Source organism: Lepidochelys olivacea (genome assembly GCF_965140295.1).
Source record: "Lepidochelys olivacea isolate rLepOli2 genome assembly, chromosome: 7".
NCBI classification, from domain to species: Eukaryota; Metazoa; Chordata; order Testudines; family Cheloniidae; genus Lepidochelys; species Lepidochelys olivacea.
In genome coordinates, this window is record NC_140417.1 from 58079676 (window position 1) to 58104008 (window position 24333).

The following is a 24333-nucleotide window of genomic DNA, read 5'->3' on the forward strand; positions in this document are numbered from 1 at the left end:
CATTTAGCCGTATGGAGTGGAAATCTATCAACTTCATGAAAAAACTCGTACAGATACAGACAGACATCATCTTCCTCTCCAAATGCAAACAGATGGACATCAAACCAAAAGGACTGAAGGTAAAAAATCCATTACAATCTACATACCACACAGACTATGCTGACAGCTTGTGCCACACGCTCTCAAAGAAACTGTGGAACCACCTGATCAACATCCTCTACAGCAAACAAGCAAAGATTAAGAATGAGCTCTCAAAACTGGATCCTCTCATAAAAAACCAACCTTCCACACAAACTTCCTCGTGGCTGGACTTTACAAAAACTAGACAAGCCATTTACAACACACACTTTGCTTCTCTACAAAAGAAAAAGGACACTAAACTATTTAAACTACTACATGCCACAAGGGGCCACAACAGTGGTTCCCTTAACCCACCCAGCAATATTGTTAATCTATCCAACTATACTCTTAGCCCAGCAGAAGAATCTGTCCTATCTGGGGCCTCTCCTTCTGCCCCTCCACCCCCACAAACATGATACAGTTCTGTGGTGACCTAGAATCCTATTCCGACGTCTCCGACTCAAGGAATATTTCCAACACACCTCTGAACAACATACTAACCCACAAAGACCTTCCTACCAAGACTACAAAAAGAAGGATTCTGGGTGGACTCCTCCTGAAGGTCGAAACAACAGACTGGACTTCTACGTAGCGTGCTTCCGCCGACGTGCACGGGCTGAAATTGTGGAAAAGCAGCATCACTTGCCCCATAACCTCAGCCGTACAGAACACAATGCCATCCACAGCCTCAGAAACAACTCTGACATCATAATCAAAAAGGCTGACAAAGGAGGTGCCATCATCAACATGAATAGGTCGGAATATGAACAAGAGGCTGCTAGGCAGGCTCTTCAACACCATTTTCTACAAGTCATTACCCACTGAGGGTTACCAAAAGAAACTACAGCATTTGCTCAAGAAACTCCCTGAAAAAGCACAAAAACAAATCCGCACACACACACCCCTGGAACCCCGACCTGGGGTATTCTATCTGCTACCCAAGATCCATAAACCTGGAAATCCTGGACGCCCCATCATCTCAGGCATTGGCACCCTGACAGCACGATTGTCTGGCTATGTAGACTCCCTCCTCAGGCCCTACGCTACCAGCATTCCCAGCTATCTTCGAGACACCACTGACTTCCTGAGGAAACTACAATCCATCTGTGATCTTCCTGAAAACACCATCCTGGCCACTATGGATGTAGAAGCCCTCTACACCAACATTCCACACAAAGATGGACTACAAGCCATCAGGAACAGTATCCTCGATAATGTCACGGCAAACCTGGTGGCTGAACTTTGTGACTTTGTCCTCACCCATAACTATTTCACATTTGGGGACAAGGTATACCTTCAGGTCAGCGGCACTGCTATGGGTACCCGCATGGCCCCACAGTATGCCAACATTTTTATGTCTGACTTAGAACAACACTTCCTCAGCTCTCATCCCCTAATGCCCCTACTCTACTTGCACTACATTGATGACATCATCATCATCTGGACCCATGGCAAAGAAGCCCTTGAGGAATTCCATCATGATTTCAACAATTTCCATCCCACCATCAACCTCAGCCTGGACCAATCCACACAAGAGTTCCACTTCCTGGACACTACGGTGTTAATAAGCGATGGTCACATAAACATCACCCTATACCGGAAACCTACTGACCGCTATACTTACCTACATGCCTCCAGCTTTCATCCAGACCACACCACACAATCCATTGTCTACAGCCAAGCTCTACGATACAACCACATTTGCTCCAACCCCTCAGACAGAGACAAACACCTACAAGATCTCTATCACGCATTCTTACAACTACAATACCCACCTGCTGAAGTGAAGAAACAGATTGACAGAGCCGGAAGAGTACCCAGAAGTCACCTACTACAGGACAGGCCCAACAAAGAAAATAATAGAACGCCACTAGCCGTCACCTTCAGCCCCCAACTAAAACCTCTCCAACGCCTCATCAAGGATCTACAACCTATCCTGAAGGACGACCCATCACTGTCACAGATCTTGGGAGACAGGCTAGTCCTTGCTTACAGACAGCCCCCCAACCTGAAGCAAATACTCACCAGCAACCACACACCACACAACAGAACCCCTAACCCAGGAACCTATCCTTGCAACAAAGCCCGTTGCCAACTGTGTCCACATATCTATTCAGGGGACACCATCATAGGGCCTAATCACATCAGCCACACTATCAGAGGCTCGTTCACCTGCACATCTACCAATGTGATATATGCCATCATGTGCTAGCAATGCCCCTCTGCCATGTACACTGGTCAAACTGGACAGTCTCTACATAAAAGAATAAATGGACACAAATCAAACGTCAAGAATTATAACATTCAAAAACCAGTTGGAGACCACTTCAATCTCTGTGGTCACTCGATTACAGACCTAAAAGTTGCAATTCTTCAACAAAAAAAACTTCAAAAACGGATTCCAACAAGAGACTGCTGAATTGGAATTAATTTGCAAACTGGATTCAATTAACTTAGGCTTGAATAAAGACTGGGAGTGGATGGGTCATTACACAAAGTAAAACTATTTCCCCAAGTTTATTCCCCCACCCCCCACTGTTCCTCAGACGTTCTTGTCAACTGCTGGAAATGGCCCACCTTGATTATCACTACAAAAGTTTTTTCCCCCCCGCTCTCCTGCTGGTAATAGCTCACCTTAAGTGATCACTCTCGTTACAGTGTGTATGGTAACACCCATTGTTTCATGTTCTCTATGTATATAAATCTCCCCACTGTATTTTCCACTGAATGCATCTGATGAAGTGAGCTGTAGCTCACGAAAGCTTATGCTCAAATAAATTTGCTAGTCTCTAAGGTGCCACAAGTACTCCTTTTCTTTTTGCGAATACAGACTAACATGGCTGCTACTCTGAAACCTAACATCCCCTGTGTGGATCATTCCTGCAGAGGAGTGCTTGCCTTATGGAAAAGTCCTACAGAATGTAACAGGGGTGAAACCAACAGGGTCCTTCAGAAATTACACTCTATAGATCCTACAGTGCCAGATCTTCTGCTGGTGCATATTGGCATACCTGTGATTCACACCCGCTGAGGATCTGGCCCATGGAACTGAATAAAGCAGGAGATCCTCTCTCTAGAATGTTAAAGCCCACGTATGGATTGTGTGCAGATTATAGCCCTGCACTAGAATCCCACAGGAACGTTATTCTCTGTTCAATTCCAGGGAATTTTCCCAGAAGGATGGGACCCTGTGTGATTTATGATTTCTCTTACCTGTCATTTAATTCTGCTATTGAATGAGTAAAACATTTTGTGAGCCGTTGGTATGCAGGATCCAATATCTATTAATGCTTACTATTCTATATGAAACTAGAACACAAGAATCTATTCGAGTGCACAAATGAAGAAACCCAACCGCTAATTCCAGTGCATCTCTGCTTACAGAAGTAAAGGCAAGAAACGCATCATGGAGAAGTAACATCAGTCAAGAGATGAATCGGCATCTTCAAATGACCTAGTCTCTAAGTGTGTCTGATCAAAGGACAGCACCAGAGAGACAGTGATTGACCATTAGGGGCAATGCTTTTAAACAGATGCCACTGCAAACATTTTAGCTCATTGTTAAACCTCAGGATCTAGTGATGGATTTTAGCCTCAGGGTAATCCAGAGAGAGACAAGCTCTCAAGAAGAGGGAAAAAATGAGCATTACTGCCGACCACAAAGAATCGACATGACAGTGCGTCCATGACAACTTACCTTATCCCCTGGCTGTGGTCTCATAAGAGAGACTTGATCGTAGCCTCGACGAACCAGAGCCCACAACGCATCAAGTTTGCCCTGGAATCAAACATACGTGACATGACCAACAATGCTTGAGAGAACAATGTGAAATTAAACGACAGTCGACTTGCTGTGATATTACTGTGTGTTTAACCGTCGGCACACAGGCTGGCCCGGAGGCCGCTGCTCTTTGTATACTCATTATTATCTGTCTGTGTATTTATAGCATGCCCATCACTGTAATACTGAGTGCCTAGGGGAACCAGCCATTGCACACAATGGAACAAATCCATCCGACTGGAGTCACATTAAGGATGCATCTGGCTTACTATGAACAGTTAACATAGATCAGCAGGTGCAGTTAGGTGAATGGGGTTAGACAGCGTTAAGAAAAGACTTGAAGAACCAAAGAAGCTTGTGGGAAGTCCAATGATGGGTGGCCCCATAAAGCAGAAGAGAGCAGACTTGGCATAGATAAGCATCCAAAAGACGGATCGCTTAGTCAATTTTCATAACACTTTGAACTTCACTGGCTGCTCCCGTCGAGGATTTCAGTGTATGACACGAACATCGGTGAACCAACCCTGGGAGATAAAGATGCATTATCAGCAGCAGCATCAACTGAGACAGGTTAAGATTTTTAAAGTGTTTAGAGACCTAGAGATGCAGACAGGCACCTGACTCCCACTGATTTCAGTGGCACTTTTGAAAAGCCTTCTAGGTATCTTTCTGCACCGTTAGGCGCCTGAAGACCTTTAAAAACTTGACCCTAACTGGCTTTGCCAAGGTGCACGCTGCGTCTTTGGCACAGCTGGGTGAGACGAGAGCTGAAATCCATGAGTCCCAGTCCAGGGCCGTAACTACACGGCCATCCTTCCCACCTCCTCTACATCGTCTGTCCCTCTTGGGTGTGCATCACCGAGCCGGTGCTGTACTGAGAACAGATCCTGGGATTTTCTGCTGGAATCCAATCAGTGCAGAGGGACAGGAAAACAGGTGAAAGAAGTTCCCAAGCCTTTGCTGCCTGGTGAGATGTCTAGTCCCAGAAATGGTGACCCCTACAATAGTTCTCCCACCCCACGGCTAACCATGAGAAATGTGCTCAGGAACCTGTCCGTGGTAACATGCCTGGCATAAATGACCCACATTTTAAAGCTGACGTGCAGATGCGTTACCTTGATTGGAGTGTACCATTTCCTTTGGGAAGGTGGCTTCCTCACATTGTGTTTCTTCGGCTTGGGCTCCCACGGCTCATACTCTTGCTCTGGCAATTTGATGACGGCATTTTTGGGCTTCTCTAATTTGGCCCCTTCCTCCGTTGACCCTTTGTCTCCCCACCTCACCTGAAGTGGTAAGAGCACATCGTGGACACAGAGGCTTTGGTGAGCAGTGCTGACACACGTCTTAACTAGACACTTCTACTATTTAATCTAGTTCTTCTCAGTGTCTGTGAAACACGCACCAATCGCTCACGCCTCTGGGAGAAGTGACCTCCTTGAAAGCAAAATTACTGTCAGAACAATCCATCATGACATACAGCCACCAACTAATGAAGAAGGAAAATCCCCGAACGAACCATCACTGTAAAGAGGAAACTCCAAAAAATCAATTCCCCACCCAATTTCCCAGCCAGCTCTTTAGCCAGCAGGCACCTCCCATCCAAATCTTTACTTGGGAAAAACCCAGGGTAGTCAGATGCATGTTGCACTGGGCCCTGAAGGTCATCAGACATGGTCTATCAAGGTTCCAGAGTCAAAGATCCTCCACTGAAAACAGCCCAGCAGCAATCTGCTAGAGTCTGCATCTTCTGGCAACACACATGCCACGAATGGTCTCCCATGGCAGGGGAGTAGCTAACGTTCCTGGGTGCTCTCCACCAATAGCCCCAAGAAGAGGGCACTGCAGCCCTCCAACTCAGAGGTGACAAAAGTATCCAGGAATGAGAAAAAGCCCTGAAGGGTTCTTTTGAGCAGTAGCTCTCAGGCTTGGTGGGCAGTTAGTCCTAGTTCACTACACTATGTTCTTCAGCAAAGGACTCTCCATAGCTGCGTAGGAGAGGGCTGGATTTCCCCTAATAATACATTTCAATTCATATCAATAATAGAAGACTACCTTTTTAAAATCTCAGGAAAAACTTCCTAACTGTAAGAACAGTCGGCCAGTGGAACAAATGCCTAGGGAGGTCATGGAAGCTCCTTCACTGAAAGTTTTCAAAAGGAGGCTGGATAGCCATCTGTCCTGGGTGGTTTAGACACAACAAATCCTGCATCTTGGCAGAGGGTTAGACTAGATGATACTTGCAGTCCCTTCTAACCCTATAGTTTTATGCTTCTGCCCTTGGGTTCCAACTGACCTCAATGGGAGCTGTGTGAATGCATCCCAGGGCAGGATTTACCCTATGCAGCTGCTTAGCCACTTGGTTTCAAGAGTCAGAATCTCCCATGCCAAACTGATAGTGCATCAGGTTTCAGTGCCTGATTGTAAAATCCCAACCTCTGGGGCTAAGAAGCAATCACTTCTATTCAATTTGGCCAATTAGTGCTAGACCCTCAGCTGGTATACATTGGCCTCACTCCACTGAAGTTATAGGGTGAGACCCATTTACACCAGCTGAGGATCTGATCCAATAAAGTGAAAGTGTTTGGTCCTCATCCCGTTCCTCAATCTGCAAATTTGCACTCACTAATACTTCCAGACACAATTAATTGCACGATGCAAACGATGGCAGCTTGATAGCTGATTCCTGGGCTGGCAGGTGTGATTAGGTAGATGGGTCCTAATTAAAAAACAGCCTCCCTATTCCATCATGATAACTCTGTAAAAAGCATTTTAAAACATCTTGCCGTGGTTTTCAATTAAAAAGGCTCTGATTGTTTACTGCGACGCAGGAAACGAAAGCGCCTGATACCTCCATCCTCTTAATTCCACCAACACCTCTGCCTCCGTAATAAGATGCATCCACGGTTGGCCACTTTTTCTTTGGCAATCCATCTTCATCATCCGATTCCTGCGGGAAAGAAGGAGAGTGATCTCTGTTGTTTTCATGCACACAGCATGGGATGTAAACAAGCGAACATCCTACGGCCCTATCCCTGGCTATGTGGCTTTGTATGTTATATTTATGTGCTGAGAGCAAACAAAAGCCTCTTGTCTCTGCAGCTGCAATTTTTCCTAGAGAAGTCAAAGCCGACTGTCTGTTCCCTTCTTCTCGTCTCTTCAGGCTGCTTTTATATATGGTCAAATATGCATAAAGCTTCAAAAATCACAACTGCCTTTTAAGGGGGTAGAAGGCACAGTGGAGATGAATTGCACATTATACTGGCCTTGCTGCTATGTTCCATAGACTATGTCCAACACTTTGCCAAATGAAACCCTTTCCTAGCTGTGCTTTGAGAACAGTATGTTGCTAACAGGAGAAAAGGCAATCCCTGTGAGCTCACTAACATGCACGTCGGAGCATTCTTTCCTTGCAGCTGTACCTAGCTCCTCTGCCCTGTTTGGTTCTTTGCAGCGATGGGCTCAGGCTGCAACCATTCAGATCAGGCACTGGATTTTGTACCTTTGGGGGGCTTGGATCGGGGGTGTTTGATCTGGCCCATTATAAAGATTTGAGCTGGTTTTTTAGCAAACCCAAAATGTGAAGAAGTCCAGATCTTGGTTCTCTTTCAGAGCCATAGTTCTTTCCTTGCTTAACCTAATTCAGTGCTGGTGAATGATCCTGCACTGACATCCCGGGAGACATGTTGCAGGGTCTTCAGCTGAGGTACATTAGTGGAGCTTCATTGCCTCCAATTCAATTTACTCCACCTGCGGAGCATTGAACTGATTTCAGTGGAGCTGGGCCAATTTCTACCAGCTGAAGGTCTGATCCCCACACCTGCTGGTGCACAGAATGCATTTGACACAGAGAAGGGCTCAGCAACGTCTCTCCACAGAACCTCCTCCCCCACCCCAGGCTTCACGTTGAATTGCCACAGAGTTGCTCCTCGGGACAAATCACAGGCTCCCAAAGACAGTAATGGTGGCCTTTGGCAACTTCAAAATGGCAGCTGTGGTTCCCTCCTCAGATGGATGCCAAGTTACAGCAAGTTAGCAGCCAACTGCAGCCTGCTTGTGTGGGTTAGGCAGTTATTTTTGCCACGGATTAACTCTGTGTGTGCATGTAAGGAGTGGAAACAGGCAGGACGCTCCCCCTCACCTGAGATCAGGGTCCCATTGTGCACACACCCAGCGAGGCACAACCCTGCACTAAAGAGCTTCCAATCGAAACACACAAAGGGTGAGAGAGGAAGTGACATCAGTAGCAGAACCAGGCACACAATCTCTAGGTCTCCCGTGTCCTGGCCCAGTGACCTATCCTCTAGACAACAGCCTCCATACTGCCTTGTACCTGATGATGGACTCTAACCTTTACTCCTTCCTCAGGTTAAATTCCCGTTGAGAACAATGGCAGTTTTGCCTGAGCCAGGCTGCAGCACTGAGCACAGCGTCTGGGAATATGGTTTTTCATTCGTGCATGATGCTCAGCAGCATGGACCAAAATATCGGTCTGACCAAAAAAGTGATTCTGCAGGCATCTCACTGGGGGTTATGCAGGTATTTTTCCATGGATGAAGAGCATCTGTGTGCATATATATGGACCTGAAGGCACGGCTAACCCTATCCCAGGAGACATTCTCTCACAGCCTCAGAGTTGACATTATGAATCCCACCAAGTTCCTAGGCAATGTGTTACATTGCAGTGGCTGCAGACAGTAGTATTATGGTTTGAAAAATAAAATACTTACAGGCTCTGGGGGCGGTGGTGGCGGAGGCTCCTTGATGACCTACGACATACAGGCAATGGAAAGAATCAGAGTTAAAGGTACACCTTATATCCCTGTCACTGCCTCTGTCCCCCTGGACTCGGTCCTTCTCTTTCCCCTAGGCTCACATTACAGGTCGGCACAGAAGGATTGAATTTTATCAGTAAACGTCGGTTTCACTGCGCGCACACAAACCGGTGAAAAAATATTTCCATTGATAATCATTGAAATGTACAGATAGACAAAGTGAGAACAATGCTGCCGGAGAGTTTGATTTTAGGATATTTACTTTGTATATTTTGACTTGTGATGTTGACAAGTTGTGCTTTAGAGGTTATAAAGCTTTAACGATTTGAATCTCAATGTGAACTGTCATTAACGGGTTATTGTCCGGCCCCTGCCCATTGTTTGCCTCCCCCCACACCATTGTCTGCCCCCCAACTGTGAAAAGTTCCCTGCAAGGGTGAAAAGTTAAATTGATAAAAATAAAAGCTTAAAAATAAACATCGATATCCATTGTCGTGATAAAAATAAAACCTGAATTCTGCCAAGCCTAATTTTAGGTGCGTGCCCATTTTTGGATCGAGGGTCGCCCTCTCTCTCCCAGCAGCGATGCCACAGCATTCAGCAGGCTGCGCTGGCTCCCTGGACAGTGACCTTTCGTGCCACTGAATGGATCAGCGGGCAGGAGACAGCTGGCAGAACAGGATGGCTGGCACCTTTCCTTTGGGACAATGGCTGGCATGCAGTGTGGTATGTGTGATCTCCGACAGCTGGTAGAGACGAGATTGCAGGGATTCTCCTGCCTGCTGATGAACTGAGCTACCACCAACCAGCCCTGTCCATCTAGACTGGCACGTTACTGGGCCTGACTTGCTTCTCGCTTCCCCCGGGCCAGCAGTCAGGAATAATGGCACTGAAGCCAGTGCAGTGGCACTGGGGTGAAACTGGAGTAGATGAGTCACCAATGCTTATACACCAGATTGAATCACCCATAATATAGGCTCAGATTTTGTGAGTTCAAACTTTCCCTTAACCTGTATGGGTCATTTGAGTCCAACACTACGGTGAAACATTAACCCATGAGTTGAAATGTCAATCATATGAAATGCATTTCCAATGAAAGTAAGAGCATACACACACGCATCCTCATCATAGCTAGCGCTTTCCATCCCTAGATCTCACAGCACTCTACAAAGAAAACCAGTATCTTTAACCCCATTCCGTGCAGGTGGGAAATGGAGGCACGGAGAGAGGAAGCGACTTGCCCACGTCACCCTGCAGCTTGGTGGCAGAGCTGCAGATGCAATTCACATCTTCCGGTTCCTAGTCCTGTACTCTAACAAACCGACCCTGCTGCCTCACTTCGGATTCAGCAAAGCTCTTCATCACCTGCTTAACTTTCCACGTGTCCGTGAGTCCCATTGAAGTCAATGGGAGAAGGCACAGGTTTACGTGCTTTGCTGAATCAGGGCCATACAGATAGATCAGTTTATATCCTAAGATGAAGATTCATGTCTGCTCCTCTCGTTGTCTATTGAACATCTCTCCAGGCTTTTAACTCCAGCTTCCGGCAGACAGCAGAGGAAACTAAGACACAAAGATCAAAGGCCATACTCACCACCGTGCAGCACAGAGGCCAGAACCACCAAAGCAGCGCCAAGGCCAGCAACAGGAACAGAATTAAGAGTGCGATGAAAAGGATCGTCCCACTGAGCTGCAAACAAGACAGTTGTTTCCAGGTTACCTTAATATGGCACAAGCTTGGCAGGCTAACACCGGCAGGAGACCCGAAGGCTGCGCTGTTAGACCTGGAGAAAAGGAGCTGGTTTGCTTCACTACAGGTTTTAATCAGATTATACAAAGAATAGAGAATTTATCATTATTGTCATTGGGACTGGATTCTACGCTCAGGGACAAGAGTTAATATTTCAAGCCCTGATACAGGATCGCATCCCTGTTCAGCAAGGGCATTTATGCACATGCTTGTGTCTCTTTGGCTTCAATGGCATTTGAGCACGTGGGTAAGTGCTTTGCTGAATTGGAACCTAAGGATGTGATCCTGAAGACAACATTCCCCAGTGTCTGTGGTGGGGCGTTTTGCCTGATTTCTGACTGCAGGATCTTGCTATGGATACTCAGGCATGCAGCGAGCCATGACTGACTGTATCTTCCGATCCCTTAACTGTGCTAATGGGCCATTTTGCTACAATACTCTCATTCATGGGGCAATAAATTAGGTGCAGGTGACATGTCTGACATCCATACTATGCCAATCTTTGGAACAAAGACTTTAAGTTCTTGCCTCTTGTATTCAAACTGCTTCCTGGTGTAGACAATGTTCTAGCCTGGTTGGCATTTAATGCCACATTGTCAAGTGCTCAGCACCCATAACTGGGGCTACAATTTGAAAAGCACCCAACACCCAGAGGCTCTCACTGTGAAACTTGTGACCAGATTTTCAAAGCAGACATGCACCCAAAGCCACGGAGCTCTTCTGAAAAAACAGCCGCTGGTTTGGTGGCTATATCCGAGCCGAGCTCTTTGGATGTGAGTTCTGAGCCCTTCTGAAAATCCTGGTCTTCGTGAGTTAATCTGGAAAGTCTTGCGAAACCAATCACTAGCTGTATCCCTCTGCAGATTTTCTGTAATAAAACACTCACCCTAAGTGACACCACACAGGCCCCTGTGCACAGCCTGCAGCCCAACACAACCTCTTCAAGGAACAAAGAGCCTTTTCTACAAAAAGCAACCCTTGCTACAAGGTGGAATGTTGCATGATGGGATCTGTAGTTTCCCTGGGCTGCATCAGGCCAGCTGGTGATGGTAAGAGCAAGCAGTAAAACTTTAGCCCAGCTGCCCTCATGATCCTATTATCCATGCTAATGGAAACCTTCTCAAAGTCAGTTATATTATGTCAAAGTTTGTGTTGGATGATCTCAGTGTCACAAAGGTAACAGGGCCAGCCAGCTGAAAAGATGCAAAACCTGGGAGTGAAATGGAGGAGGGGCTAGGAGCCGATCAGATAAGATGGTTAGGAAATCGGTAAGATAAGACTGGAAATAGGTTGGTGGAGGGGCCGGAGAGGAAACCTCAGGAGGAAGGGGAAGAAAAGACACTTACTGTACAGAAAAGGACAGAGGAACCGTCTGAGAATGAGGGCCGAGGAGGCCAGCTTGCTGCTGTTCACAGCAAAGGAAACAGGAGAGAAAGGAAACGGAAGGATCCTCTAAAACGATAAAGAAAGACCTGAATGCATGAGATTCCGCACAAGCCTGAAAACATATTTGCAGAGAGTGGGCCAGAACCTCAGCGGTGCGATCTGATTTCAATGGAGCTAGGCTGCTGCACATCAGCTGAGAATCGGGCCCCTGTTCTTGCTTGTTTTGAAGCTACAAGTGACTTGAAGGGCTGGTGAAAAGTGCCAGATTGACAGCCTTGGAGATTGCAGTCCTCTGTTTACCCTGAGGCAATGGCAATGCATGCCTTCCCCAGCAGCCTGGCTGAGCTCTGACCTGCAGGGACCCCCGCTAGAGCTAAGAGTTCAATCTCCATTAGAAGCGCGTGAAGCACCGGTAACCAAATACACAGCGAGTTAAAATTCACGGTCCGTTACTGACCCAAAACCGGGCCTATCATTGCAAAAGCTTTTGCTGCAGCAGCCTGGGATGGCTTTGAAGGGGACGTGGGTGTAAAATGCATGCTGTCCGGGTGTCAAATCCCTATCTCATTGCAATTCTTGCCAAGTTTGGAGGGGGTTTTGAAACCAGGTGAAACAGCAAAAATATCCCTGCTCAATTCCAAGTGACTAAACCCTGTGACTTTCCCACAGCTCTGGGATTAAATTTCCCAGCGTGGTAGCTGAAAAAGTCAGACACCTCAGCCATGTGGATTTGGGGACCCATTCCTTCCATGGCCTCTTCGCTGACGCTGCCACAAAGGGGCCCAATGAAGGCACACCGTGTGTGATGACAGCTTTGTGACATAGCCTGAGACAATCAACCCCTTCCAATAGCCTTCAGGCGGCACGGACACTGGCCAGAACTAAGCTCACCTTGACACCCATGACCCGGGTGTGAAATGCCTGGTATCCAGCTATTATGGCAAACCTCCTGTCACTTCAACTCATGGGTACAGATCCTCAGCTAGTGTAAACTGATGTAGGTCCACTGCCTCTCTGCTGATTTATGCCAGCTGGGGATGTGGGCTATTCTCTCCCCTGAGGTGCAGTGAGCAGATCACTCATCATAGTTGGCTTCTTAGCTTGGATTATTTGATTACTTCTAAAGTTAATCTTCCCTAAAAGGTCATCTGGGGCTCTTGACTCCTGTCCTGCTCCCCCATGGCAGACAGATGCCAGCCACGGAGCCGCCGCATAGCCCAGTCCTTTTTCTCCCCGTCTCCCATCAGTATCAGCGGCACAGAAAGCTCTCCCTTGGCTGGGTGACAGAACAACCCCTCCAGGAAAAGCTCATCCCAGCACTTGGGGCTACTGTCCCTTTATGGTCCTCCCCATGCCAGGAAGGCCAACCCTCACCCCATTCCAGTGGCAAACACCACCCCCTAATGAATGGGAATGAGACAGGGGAACAGAAGAAGAATACTGGTGGACTGCCAATACTTTCTGGGGGGTTGGCTTCCTCTGGGGGGTCCATGGGTCCCTCCCAGACCCAGTCTGAGACCGGCAGTTCTCTCTCTTTCCTGGGAGGATATTCTTGCACTTATGAATCAGTCGCGATCCATGCATGAGTTGCAATCACTCATGAACTGCTCTCAGCCAGCCCTCGCTGCTTTTTAGTGTGCTGCTGGGATCGGTTCTGCAATCGCGATGGAGAAGAGGCCTTCCCCGGAGAGCAACCCTTTCTTCTCAAGGTGGCTCCATCCCATACTTACACACTGTGTGCTGGTGATGCTGACAGAGCTGGAGATGAACGTTAGCCCGTTGTTCATGCTGACTTGGAGGAAAACCACCCTAAAGCACAAAACAGATACATTTATTTTTAGTGTCATCTTTATACCCACTGTTCCCCTTCTTCCTGGCCATTGGCTCCTGAACACATGTCCTGCCTGGTCAATGCAGTTATGTGACTGCAGGTGCTCACCTGCATCTGACTGTTCGCTTGCTTAAAAGCCAACATTGTTACGTTGGCTAAATTGAGTTGGGGCATATGTTCTTTATTAATAGACTCCATTCTCCCTGGGGGTACAGGGCACTAGTTCAGTGACTTAGAATGCTACGGCTCAGATATTTGCAATACGACCTGTGCTAAAACGGGAAGCTACAGGTTTAAGCTGCAGCAGGGAATACTGTGGGGTCACACTGGGCTTTCCTTTTCACAGGGATGAACCCTGAGCATCACCACTGAAATTAACAGACCTCCTCTGGATTTACGCCAGGGTAGCTGTGAGCAGAATCTAGCCTTAGGTTAGACGGCATGTTCTCAGCTGGTGTACGTTGTCATTGGCGTACACCAGTTTAGCACCTGTCCCTAAGAGTCTAATTCTGCTCTGGCTTAAACCCCACCTAGCTATATAAATACTTATCTACCCACCCCCACTATAGTATCTGAGCACCCAATGGGATTGCAGGGGGATAAAATGGGGCACAACTCAACCCTTTAACTTTAACAGGGGGTTGGGTCACGAAAGAAGTTGCTGAGGTGGGTGGAGGAGTCACCATCATTGGCGAGAGCAGAGAAGATCCAAACACAGGAAACTAAATTTGATTCATAAATAAAGACACTTGAAATCCATCCCCCCTCTTTTTTGGGGGGAGGGGTGTCAAAATTTGAAATTTGCTTGAAATTCAATACAATCTCAATCCACTCTAGAGTTAGATGCAAAATGCAGGGAGGAGGGGACATCACATACATTCAGTTGACATTCAGAATTGCCGATATTCAAAATTGATGGAGCACATACTCAACACTTAAAGCAATTCCTCCTTCTCTGCTCAGTAGTCTTGTTTACACAGACTAGTCTCTCGGCTACCAGAGATTGTTTAGGGAGAATTAAATTGAACCTCCCATGAAGCAGGAAGACAGACGAAATACCTGACTAGAGCTCCGGGAGATGAAACCTGAAACCACATAAAGTTTGCCTAGCGCCAGCTTTGCTGCAAATTTGAAGCCTAGGCCAGAATGCGCTAAAAGGTTCACAGACATGGACAAATTTACGTGGTTCCCGTGGTACCTTGTGTAATTTGCAGTTGCAGAGTCAAACCAAATAATACTTGGGAGTTTTCTGCTTTCGGATTTCTTTTGAACCAACCCAAAGAAAAGCTGAAGGAAAAGTCTGTACAGGTCCCTACAAAGCGAACTTCTGAGATCTGCAGCTTTGCATCCTGCTCAGATGACTTGGAACTCACATCTCTTTGTGCAGCACCACTACCATCAATCGCATTGCACGGAGGAGAATGTGGTCGTTTGCCAGTGTAGTCAGAGGGCCAGATTCTGTCCTCAGTTAGGCTGGCGTGAATTTGTAGGGATTTTATTTACAATGCACAAAAAGTATCAAAGGGCTGAATCCCCCCCTTGCCCTGTACCCTGTGTAGTCCTTTCTGCCTAAGCAGAGTGGATGTAACATGCCACCAGGTAAGAATGGCTGCATTTCACACCCACTCTTTGCCCTGGTGAAACTCACTACTAGGCACTGTTCCAAGCTCCTGAATGCAACTATTTTACGCCCCACGGCACAGATTCCACACTAGTGCAAGACTTCATTCATTACTCCTGATTTACACCAATGTACATGAGAGCAGAAGGATGCCCAGAAATTCAGCCCCCTCATGCATCCATACTATTCCGCATGCCCATGAACAGCGGGAAGTTGTGTGTGGTGATGGAAATGTGGCGCAACCGATTATGGTAGGGTTGATGTGGAAGCCGTAACTTTCAAACCCAATGTGACGAAGCGGGAATTTTTTTGGAATATTTGTATGAAGAATATGTGTATCTCAGTTTCCCCTATATGCGGCATTGCTACCTAGTGGGTGAAAAGGGCATGTTTGCTCTCATATCAGGCTAAGACATAGGCAGGAATAGGGCCTAGCTGTCTGGGGCCTCACGTCCCATATCAATGGAGCTCTTGAGAAGACAATGGAAAAGCCAATTGCCCAGACATGGGCACCTAGCAACCAATGGCCCAGAGAGATATGGACTGCCCCACCTCTCAGCAGGGAGGCCTGAGCCGCCTCTCCTCAGGTCAGGAAGAAAGGACTGGGGGGAGCAGGGGATGAGGTGGACATTAAGCGTTGGCTCCGGGGGCACACATGTCAGACAGACAGGGAGACAGCTTGAACAGTGGGGTTCACTGCAGCTTGGCTGGACTGTGGACTGTGCTTTAACCTTCATTCCTCTGTGCTAACCAAGGCCTTCCTATGTGCATTCCAGCCGTCTAATAAACCCGGCAGTGTAACAACGCTGGATATGTCCCTGCAGGTGCTAGCAGAGGAGGTGCGTTGCTCCCTAAGACTGCACAAGTCTTCCTCAGGGGTCTGTCCCAGTGGGACTCGCTGAGCTCCTGGTGTGAAGCAGGAGTGCTGAAGGCCCAGAGGTCCCATCTAAGGAGGCGGTGAAGCTGCGTGGCTTACCCTGGGGGAAGAGTGAGACCCCTAGAGGGTCTGGCACACTGCAGGGCTCCTCCCATGACTGTTCCAAAGCTGGGGCTGCAGCACTGACCCTGTGGATCCGTGACACCCGATATGTTGGTTTTGACTCTCTTTTTACCAGCGGACTCAGATGCAATGCTCTGCCCATGTGTTTGGGTGAAGCATCGCACAGTCTGATCCCTGTCCCTCCTGCATGATGCACTGCAGGGCCCAGCTCCTCAAGGAGGCATCATGACGACTAAGTGCACTGGCAAGTTAGGGAATATAGGCCGGAGGGGCAGGCTGCAGCCCCTCCCACCACCACTTCAAATGGGGGCAGGAGCCCCACGCTGAAGTGTGCTCAGCCTTGAACGGAGCCATGCTGACGCCCCAGGGGAGGGTCTGGTCCATCAGGATGGCGCTGAACCTGCCAATGAACTTCTGAAAAGCTGCACACGCCTGACCTCCTTGTTTAGTCCTTTTTAGGCAAAATGCCTATTGATCCCACCGCCAACGCCCCCTCCCCTTCAGCCCAGGCTGCAGAGCCGTACTTACTGTCCAATGTCTTCTATTACTGGTGCAGGGCAAAGCAAATAGGTGTCTTGAACAATAGTCGGTTTTTCATCTAAAAGGAAACAAGACAGACTGTAACGTATGGAAAGAGCAGTGTCTCCCGAACGGGATCAACCCGGAGGGGTACTGTTGACGTCAGTGAGAACTGCAGATGCCAGATCAGGCCTAGTGTGGACATGGCTCAGAGCTGGTCCTTGTCTTTAGGGGCTGTCTTACCTGTCATTCCTTGTCACAGCTGTGACATCCAGCTGTGACATCGCCCAGCTCAAACCATTCAAAGGCACCCCTCAGGATGGGTCACCTAAATGTTTGGCTTAGTATTGTATATACTGGACACTGTGTTGTTGTAGTTGGGCTGGTCCCAGGATATTAGAGGGACAAAGTGGGTGAGGGCACATCTTTTACTGACAATCTCTTGACTGTTTCTCTCACCAGCAGAAGTTGGTCCAATAAAAGATGTGACCTCATCTCCCTCGTCTCTCTATTGAGCATCTTGTCTGCTTGCAAAGTCCATCTAACTGCCCCCTCCAAATCAAATCCTCTTGTTTTCTAGCCCAGTACCACTCTGAGGAGTCCCATGCTGTCAGAGAGAAGTATCCAGCCACCGCCCTACAATGACCACCCAGTGGGTGTGTGCAATGGAAATGCAGCAGAATAAGGATACCAGTTCCATGTTTTGGTGGCTCTGTGTCTGGAGCCCCCACTCCACATGCAAAGCATGCCCGTGATGGGGCCAGCTCTGCCCCCTCGGCACTGACTGGTGAGAGGATGGCCAGAGGAGAGCAGCTATCCTCTCCTCCTTTGCAGCTGATGAGTGATCTGGCACTCCCTGAAGCTCCCCATTGGAGGGCGGGAGTGTCACTCCACCGAGGGTAGGTCAGCCAACCCAAGTGAAGACAGATGATTGGCTACAGGCCACCTGGTCTGCTGTGCGCCAGCTGGCTCAGGTATACCCTTGAAGAGGGCTTGCTGGGCTGGGCGGAGCCTGCAAAAGGTGGCTTGGTACTGCTGTCTGCAGGTGCACAGCAGGCCCAGACACAGCCTCAGCTCAGGACTAGGAGAGGGGCGCAGGGAGCAGCTGAGGTGTATGGCCAGAGAGAGACCCGGGGAACCAGGCTTGGCTAGAAAGAAGCCCAACCACTGGCCCCAGGGGAGCTCCCACCCAGTGTGAGTTTAGGGCTAACATGGGGTGCCAGTCTATACCAATCCTGGAGGCCAAATACTGTCCACAGGGGAGGGTGAGCCCCAGAAGCAGCAGCTGTGTGAGTTTCCCCACACCGTCCCTTGGCCAGCGTGCCACACCCTACTCATCTGGGGCTGAGAGAGGAGCAGCTCTCAGACATGGTGGGGAGAGGGGCATCTCTTTGCCCCATTCGAGCCTTAGTTTACATGCTGAGACTGCCCACAAGGGGCCCAATTTAGCACAGTTGTGCTGGGTTTTGTGTTATGATACTTTAGACAAACTCATTTCACAGAGGGACACTTGGTCACTCCCTCCTGAGCCAGTGTAACTGACGTGTGTCTGAGCACAGCATCCCTGGATCAGGACAGCATCAGTCTGTGTTATTAATGGACACGAGAGTGGCAGGCAATTTCATGTCTCCCCCCACAGTACCAGACAGGCTGTATCTGTGTGGACAGCAAGTCAAACCATCTCCACTCTTGCAGTGAGGATGAAAGACCCAGCACAAAGCCTAGGCACTACCTTCAGAGTATGACTTAAGTGATTCCCAGATCTTGGGATTTGACCCATAATATGGGACTAGGGCCCTAAAGAATGCCCACCAAAGTCCATGCAAAGACTCGCATTGACTCAGAGGAGCTGGGTCAGGATCCTTGCGCAATTTAGGGCATAAAATCTCCAGCCCATCAACTTACTGATTGTTATGGTGTCATTGATTTTGAAGCTGCAGAGAACTTGATCGATGTTTCTTGCGTGATAAAAGCCGTTGCCTCTGACCACAACTTGAAAGGATTCTGCAAGAGTAAATAGAATGAATGATGACAAATGACTGACCTTTTCCCCCTCCTCTCTCAAAGACTACGTTTCCATCTAATCCCACTGGGATCTGAAGTAGGAAATGACAGCAGCTGAATCTTGCTCTGTCTGAATCAAATGATTAACTCTGACCCTGCTGTTATAAATGACTACACTACTCTGCAGTGATAGCCCGAAGCACTGCAGGGTCGCTAGTGCAAACTAGTGGTTTATGGACCATTGCTGTAGAAGAGTGGAGGACTTTTTTTAGTCCCCTAAGGGATATTTGCTTGTAACATTCTCAACAGTGTCATGTTTTGCCTCCTGTGAATTCATTTCCCCAGGGTTTGTTCCTCCCCAATATTTCAAGATCAAAATAATATGTCAGTCCAAACACAGACCCAGATCCTCAGTTGGTGTCAATTGCTACAGCTCCATTGACATCAACAGAGCTACCCTGATTTACACCAGCTGGGAAGCTGGCCTATAATATATTCATCCAAAATGTGGGATTTGCATCCAGATCCTTATTAGCTGAGCACACACAAAGCCTGAGCCCCATTTACACTGAGGCCCCTGTGTGCTGCTGGAGTGGTGTGAAGTGACCTTGTACAAGACAAGCTCCAAGGAACTAACAGTCTAAGCCAGTGGATGCTAATTAGACTCAGAATGCCTGGGGAGACCTAGAGGATAGTTCTGTCCCACAGCAGAGGAGGGCTGAGTATTTCATTTAGTGGATGGATGTACATAACTTGTTTCCTTTTCATGGCAGAAGGTGGCCATGGGCCATTAGATCCTCCTGCATCAGGGGAGATGGATGCTCCTCACTTATTTCATCTTTCTGACTGTCATGACTCACGGGCCTCAAACCCGGGGCCAGAGGAGTAGCCATATGTCAGCCCTCCACTTGGCAGCCTGCTGACCCAGGACGCATGAAGCCCAGCTCCAGTTTGAGGCTCCGCCTCTTACGTCCTGTTAGCAGCCAATTGGCCCGTCAGCCCTACTTAAGCCAGCAACAGGAAGCTGTCCAAACACCCCGGATTTACCCTGCTCTGGACTATGTACCTGGTGCCTCCTGCTTCTGCTCCCGCAGCTTGATTTCCAGGCGTCCTGACCTGACAAGGCTCCTGACCTCTGACTTGCGGTTCTGATCTCTGGTTTGGCTCCTGCCTGACCCAGCTGACTCTTGACTGCTGACAGTGGACTCTGGCTCTGACTGCTAGGTCTGGCTGCCCAGGATGCAGCCTTGACGCTGAGCCAAGCTGAGCAGCTATTTGTCTCCCTATCCCAGTATCATTTCCTTTCCTGTCCATGGACAGGACAAGCGAGCACACTCCTCAGAAGCAGCTGACTCTCCTTGCCACCGTGGCCTTGTCAGACCTTTAAGCAGCATCTGGCCTCAGTCAGTATTTGAATTGGCGACCTTCCAGAAAACAACCCCTTTGGGTGCTAGAGGAAGTGGTGCTGGCTTGTCAGTAGGTGGCACTCTTCCGAGCCACTACAACCAGGATGGGAGGGTCCTTCTACAGGATCTCAGCGCTATGCAATGGAGTTCAGCCCGCGAGGCCAGAGGGTGATCTTTAAAGGGCCAGGATTCTATGGAAGGAGTGGCCGGAGCCACCTGTAGCAGGCCAGCCCCAGGTACCAAGACCAACTGTTTGGCATTTAGTGACTTTTGAAAGTGTGGCTCTGCCGTATGCCTAGACGAAAGATGCTATGATAACATGATGGGTCTGATTCGGTTCGCACTAGTCCTGATTTCCTCCCGAGTGACTCCACTTTGGTTGACACCCATGTGAATGAGGGAGGCACCAGGCAACTATGCATGACAACTCAGGGCACAATACTCCTCCCAGACCCGCATGGGAGATCTCCTCACCAATATGCTTCTATCCCAGCAGCAGCTCCATTCCCAGAGAAATGGCAGAGTGGAGACTCCTCCCCCACACAATGCCGATTAGAGAGGAGAGTTTTGCCTTGGTACAAACCCTGGTGAAACATGACCTTTCTATCCACACAAGGGCCAACCTGTGCGAGCCTCGTGGGAGTTACAAAGAGATTGGCAGCTGCCATTTTCCTTCACGCTCTCTCTCCCTCTCTCCCGCACCCTGTCCCCAGCAGAAACAAACGGTGGCCCAGGAAAAGGCCGGCCACATCAGATGCTCCCCAGCTGTCTGCTGGTCAGATCGCTAGCACACATTAAAGCAGGTGCTCTGGCTTATGCGGCTTCTGTTGTGAAGGGGGAAAAAAAAACAAAAACCTGTGATATTTTTCCTTCATAAGTAACTGTGTTTTGCTCCCGTCAGCAGGAAATGCCTCTTCAGGCTTTTCAGCTCAATTGCCCCCACCTGTCACCTAAGCAAGCACAGAAGAGAAGAAGGTAGGAAGGATGGTCTAGTGGACAGAGCACTGGACTCGGCCTTAGGGGCCTGGGATCATTTCCATCTCTGCAACAAGCTGCTGGCATGATCCTGGGTAAGTCGCTTCTTCAGTGCCTCACTTCTCTGTCTCTAAAATGGGGACTGTATTTCCCCCATAGCAGTGACTGGTCTGGGAGATGCTCAGACACTCCAGTGGTGAGGGACATGTGGGACTGAAAGGGGGGTTGCCTTCATCCATTAGCAAACCTGGATTCGAAGGCAGCGGAAATTTCCAACTTCCCCACTAGATCCCAGGGGAATAAGAAACAGCTTCTGTTTCTAACAGAGCCTGATCGGAAAGGCACACAGACTTTGACGTGTTTGAAATGGGAACCCTAGATCACCAGACAGCCCGCATCTTTATAATGGGCTAAACCCAGTCATAGGATCATAGAAATGCAGGGCTGGAAGGGACTTCGAGAAGTCAAGTCCAGCCTCCTGCACTGTGCCAGGACCAAGTAAACCTACACCATTCCTGACAGGGGTTTGATCAACACTTCCAGTGATGGGAACTACCTCCACTACCTCCCTTGGAAGCCTATTCCAGAGCTTAACTACCCTTAGAATTAGAAAGTTTTCTGCAATATCCAACCTAAACCTCCCTTGCTGCAAATTAAGCCCATTGCTTCTTATCCTACCTTCAGTGGACATGGAGAACAATTAATCACCGTCCTCTTTTATACAAGTCCTTAAGATATTGGCAGACTGTTGTCAGGTCTTCTTTTCTCAAGACTAAACATGACCAGTTGTTTTTCAACCTTTCCTCAGAGGTCAGGTTTTCTAACCCACCCATAGCCTGAACTCCCCTGATCTCGGAGGATGTTTGTAATCCCGCTGCACATACAGTTCTGAATCTTGCAAGTGGCCCCTATATATACAAGGCACTGACCCAAGACCTCCAGCCGAACCCTCCCCAACCTTGGGATGTCCAAAATTCTGGATCTAAGTTCCGCAGCATGTGGCCATCTTTACTTCTTAGTGCTCTTGCCTAAATTCAGTGGAAAAGAAGGGTAGATTTTTTCAGTCTTTCTTTTCATGTTTACCCCACTTCAGTGGTTTAAACCTTCAACCCACAGGACAGCACGACTGAACATGGGACCGGCCCACAGTGTGTGCATTAGAAATGGAAGCTGCTTACGGACTGCACAATCAATGGGCCACTTTGCTCTCACTGGGCACACAAAACTCTTATTGTCATAGACTGTTGTGCACTTGGAAGGAGAGAAAATTAATCCCCATTATAATAACAATGCAAGTTCTATGGGGAGAGCAGGCCTCTAAATAGGAATGAGAGACCCACCTAATAGTGTAACCCTGTTGCTTGCTGTTTGGGTCTACTAGGGACTGCTATTAGCCAAGATGAGCAGGGATGGTATCCCTAGCCTCTGTTTGCCAGAGGCTGGGAGTGGGCTGCAGGGGATGGATCACTTGATGATTACCTGTTCTGTTCATTCCCTGTGGGGCACCTGGCATTGGCCACTGTCGGAAGACAGATTACTGGGCTAGATGGACCTTTCGTCTGACCCAGTAGGGCCATTCTTATGAGCATGGAAACTGACTTTGGAGCTAAAATCTCAAACTTGTCAACAAAGATTCCTCCATCACTTGGAGTTTTTACATTAAGATATGATGTTTCTTTCTAAAAAAATATGCTCTGACTCAACCACCAAGATATGGCTTATATGACTCGATGAATATGGGCTTGGGGCAGGAATCACAGGGTGAAATTCCCTGGCCTATATTATCTTCTGGCTTTAAAATCTATGAGGTTCAAGGGGTGCAATGCAACTCCCAGAGAAGAAGCAGGATGCAGGATTGTAGTGCAACTCCCTGTGCCATTAGCATGGGGTGTTAGGGCCCCTCGATCCTTTTAACTGTGGAACCCATAGCTCCTTCAGTGGCCCACCCCTGGCATTGCCCTCCACACTAGCTGAAGTGGTATGCACCCAAACATTCCCTTGCTGTGCTGAGAAACCCAGCAGGGTAACTGCCCGCGAGCCAGGACATGAAACCAACCAGGACACTTCAGTGTCTGAGCTGACTCAAACATAACCGGCTTCCATAGTGAAAAAACGCACCAGTTTGCTACAATTTCTTTCAGAGCCAGAGCCTCAGCTGGTGTAAATCAGCATTGTTCAACTGACTTAATTGGAATGATGCTGGTTTACCCCAGCTGAGGTTCTTCCCCAATGGTTGCAAATGGGTGATTTGGGGTTTCCTCTGACGCATCCAGCACAGGCCATTGCTAGAGGCAGCAGCCCAGTGCTAAGACCCAATATGGCAAATACTCCTCATCCATAGAACAAACAAGTGAAAGGGCCAGCGCCACACCATACTCCCCTGTCTGTGTAGCAGGTTGGCACGGACATCAACCTGGATGAGATGGGAATTCTGCTTTTACTAGTCTACACTCCTGCTGAAATTGCAATGGCTGGAGATCTGAGGAGCTGTCAGTTGTGACAGGGAGGACGCAATGCACAGGGCCTATGGATTGGATACAACCACAGCCAAATGGACACGGAGGAGACCGTTCCCTCGAGTCTCCAGTCATTCCCATTGTGACACCATGGTTTGCCACTCACTCCTACGCACCGAACAGAGGTGAAGTCTGACCCAGAAGCTCCAATCCCCAAGCCGTCATTAGCTCATCCCCCTCTTGGGTACACTCCTCGGGGGAAGTGGTACCATGCCACGATAGCCAAGCATGGCCCAGGGGGTGTCATGGTGAGGGGTGAGGATGGACTCTTCCTGCCAGGCTCAGGGTGCGCCGTAGCCACTAGGGTAGAATTCCATTGACATCAGTGGGCCTGATTCTCCTGTGACACTGGCATAAATCAGGGCTAAATCCATGGGACCCAATAGTCACCCTGGGGCAGAACAGCATAAATGAGATGAGAATCAGGCCGACTGATTTCAGTGGAGTTGTACCTGATTTACCGCAGTCTGAGTGAGATCAGAATCAGGCCCAAGATACCTTTGTTTACCACATTTAATAATGGATTAAACAATTTCCTTAGGACATGTACTTCAGCAACTGCAAACCAGCGTACATGCTCCAAGCCATTCTCCTTATTCAGCCCAGACTCACGGGGCCTCATCCTGATTCTGCTCTCACTTGCACTGGAGTA

At 48.4% G+C, this 24333-nt stretch overlaps 1 protein-coding gene across 1 annotated transcript in view; it reads right to left on the reverse strand.

Moving 5' to 3' along the window:
* The window catches only part of ANTXRL (ANTXR like), a 75897-nt gene that overhangs the window by 23318 nt on the left and 28246 nt on the right, over window positions 1-24333 (reverse strand). Inside the window, exons 10-17 of the mRNA XM_084634086.1 lie at window positions 18686-18784; window positions 16790-16859; window positions 13540-13618; window positions 10268-10363; window positions 8629-8667; window positions 6750-6848; window positions 5017-5184; window positions 3818-3898 (exon numbers count right to left, since the gene is read on the reverse strand). Coding sequence (XP_084490212.1) covers window positions 3818-3898; window positions 5017-5184; window positions 6750-6848; window positions 8629-8667; window positions 10268-10363; window positions 13540-13618; window positions 16790-16859; window positions 18686-18784 — 731 coding nt within the window. The remainder of the gene's footprint in view (window positions 1-3817; window positions 3899-5016; window positions 5185-6749; window positions 6849-8628; window positions 8668-10267; window positions 10364-13539; window positions 13619-16789; window positions 16860-18685; window positions 18785-24333) is intronic.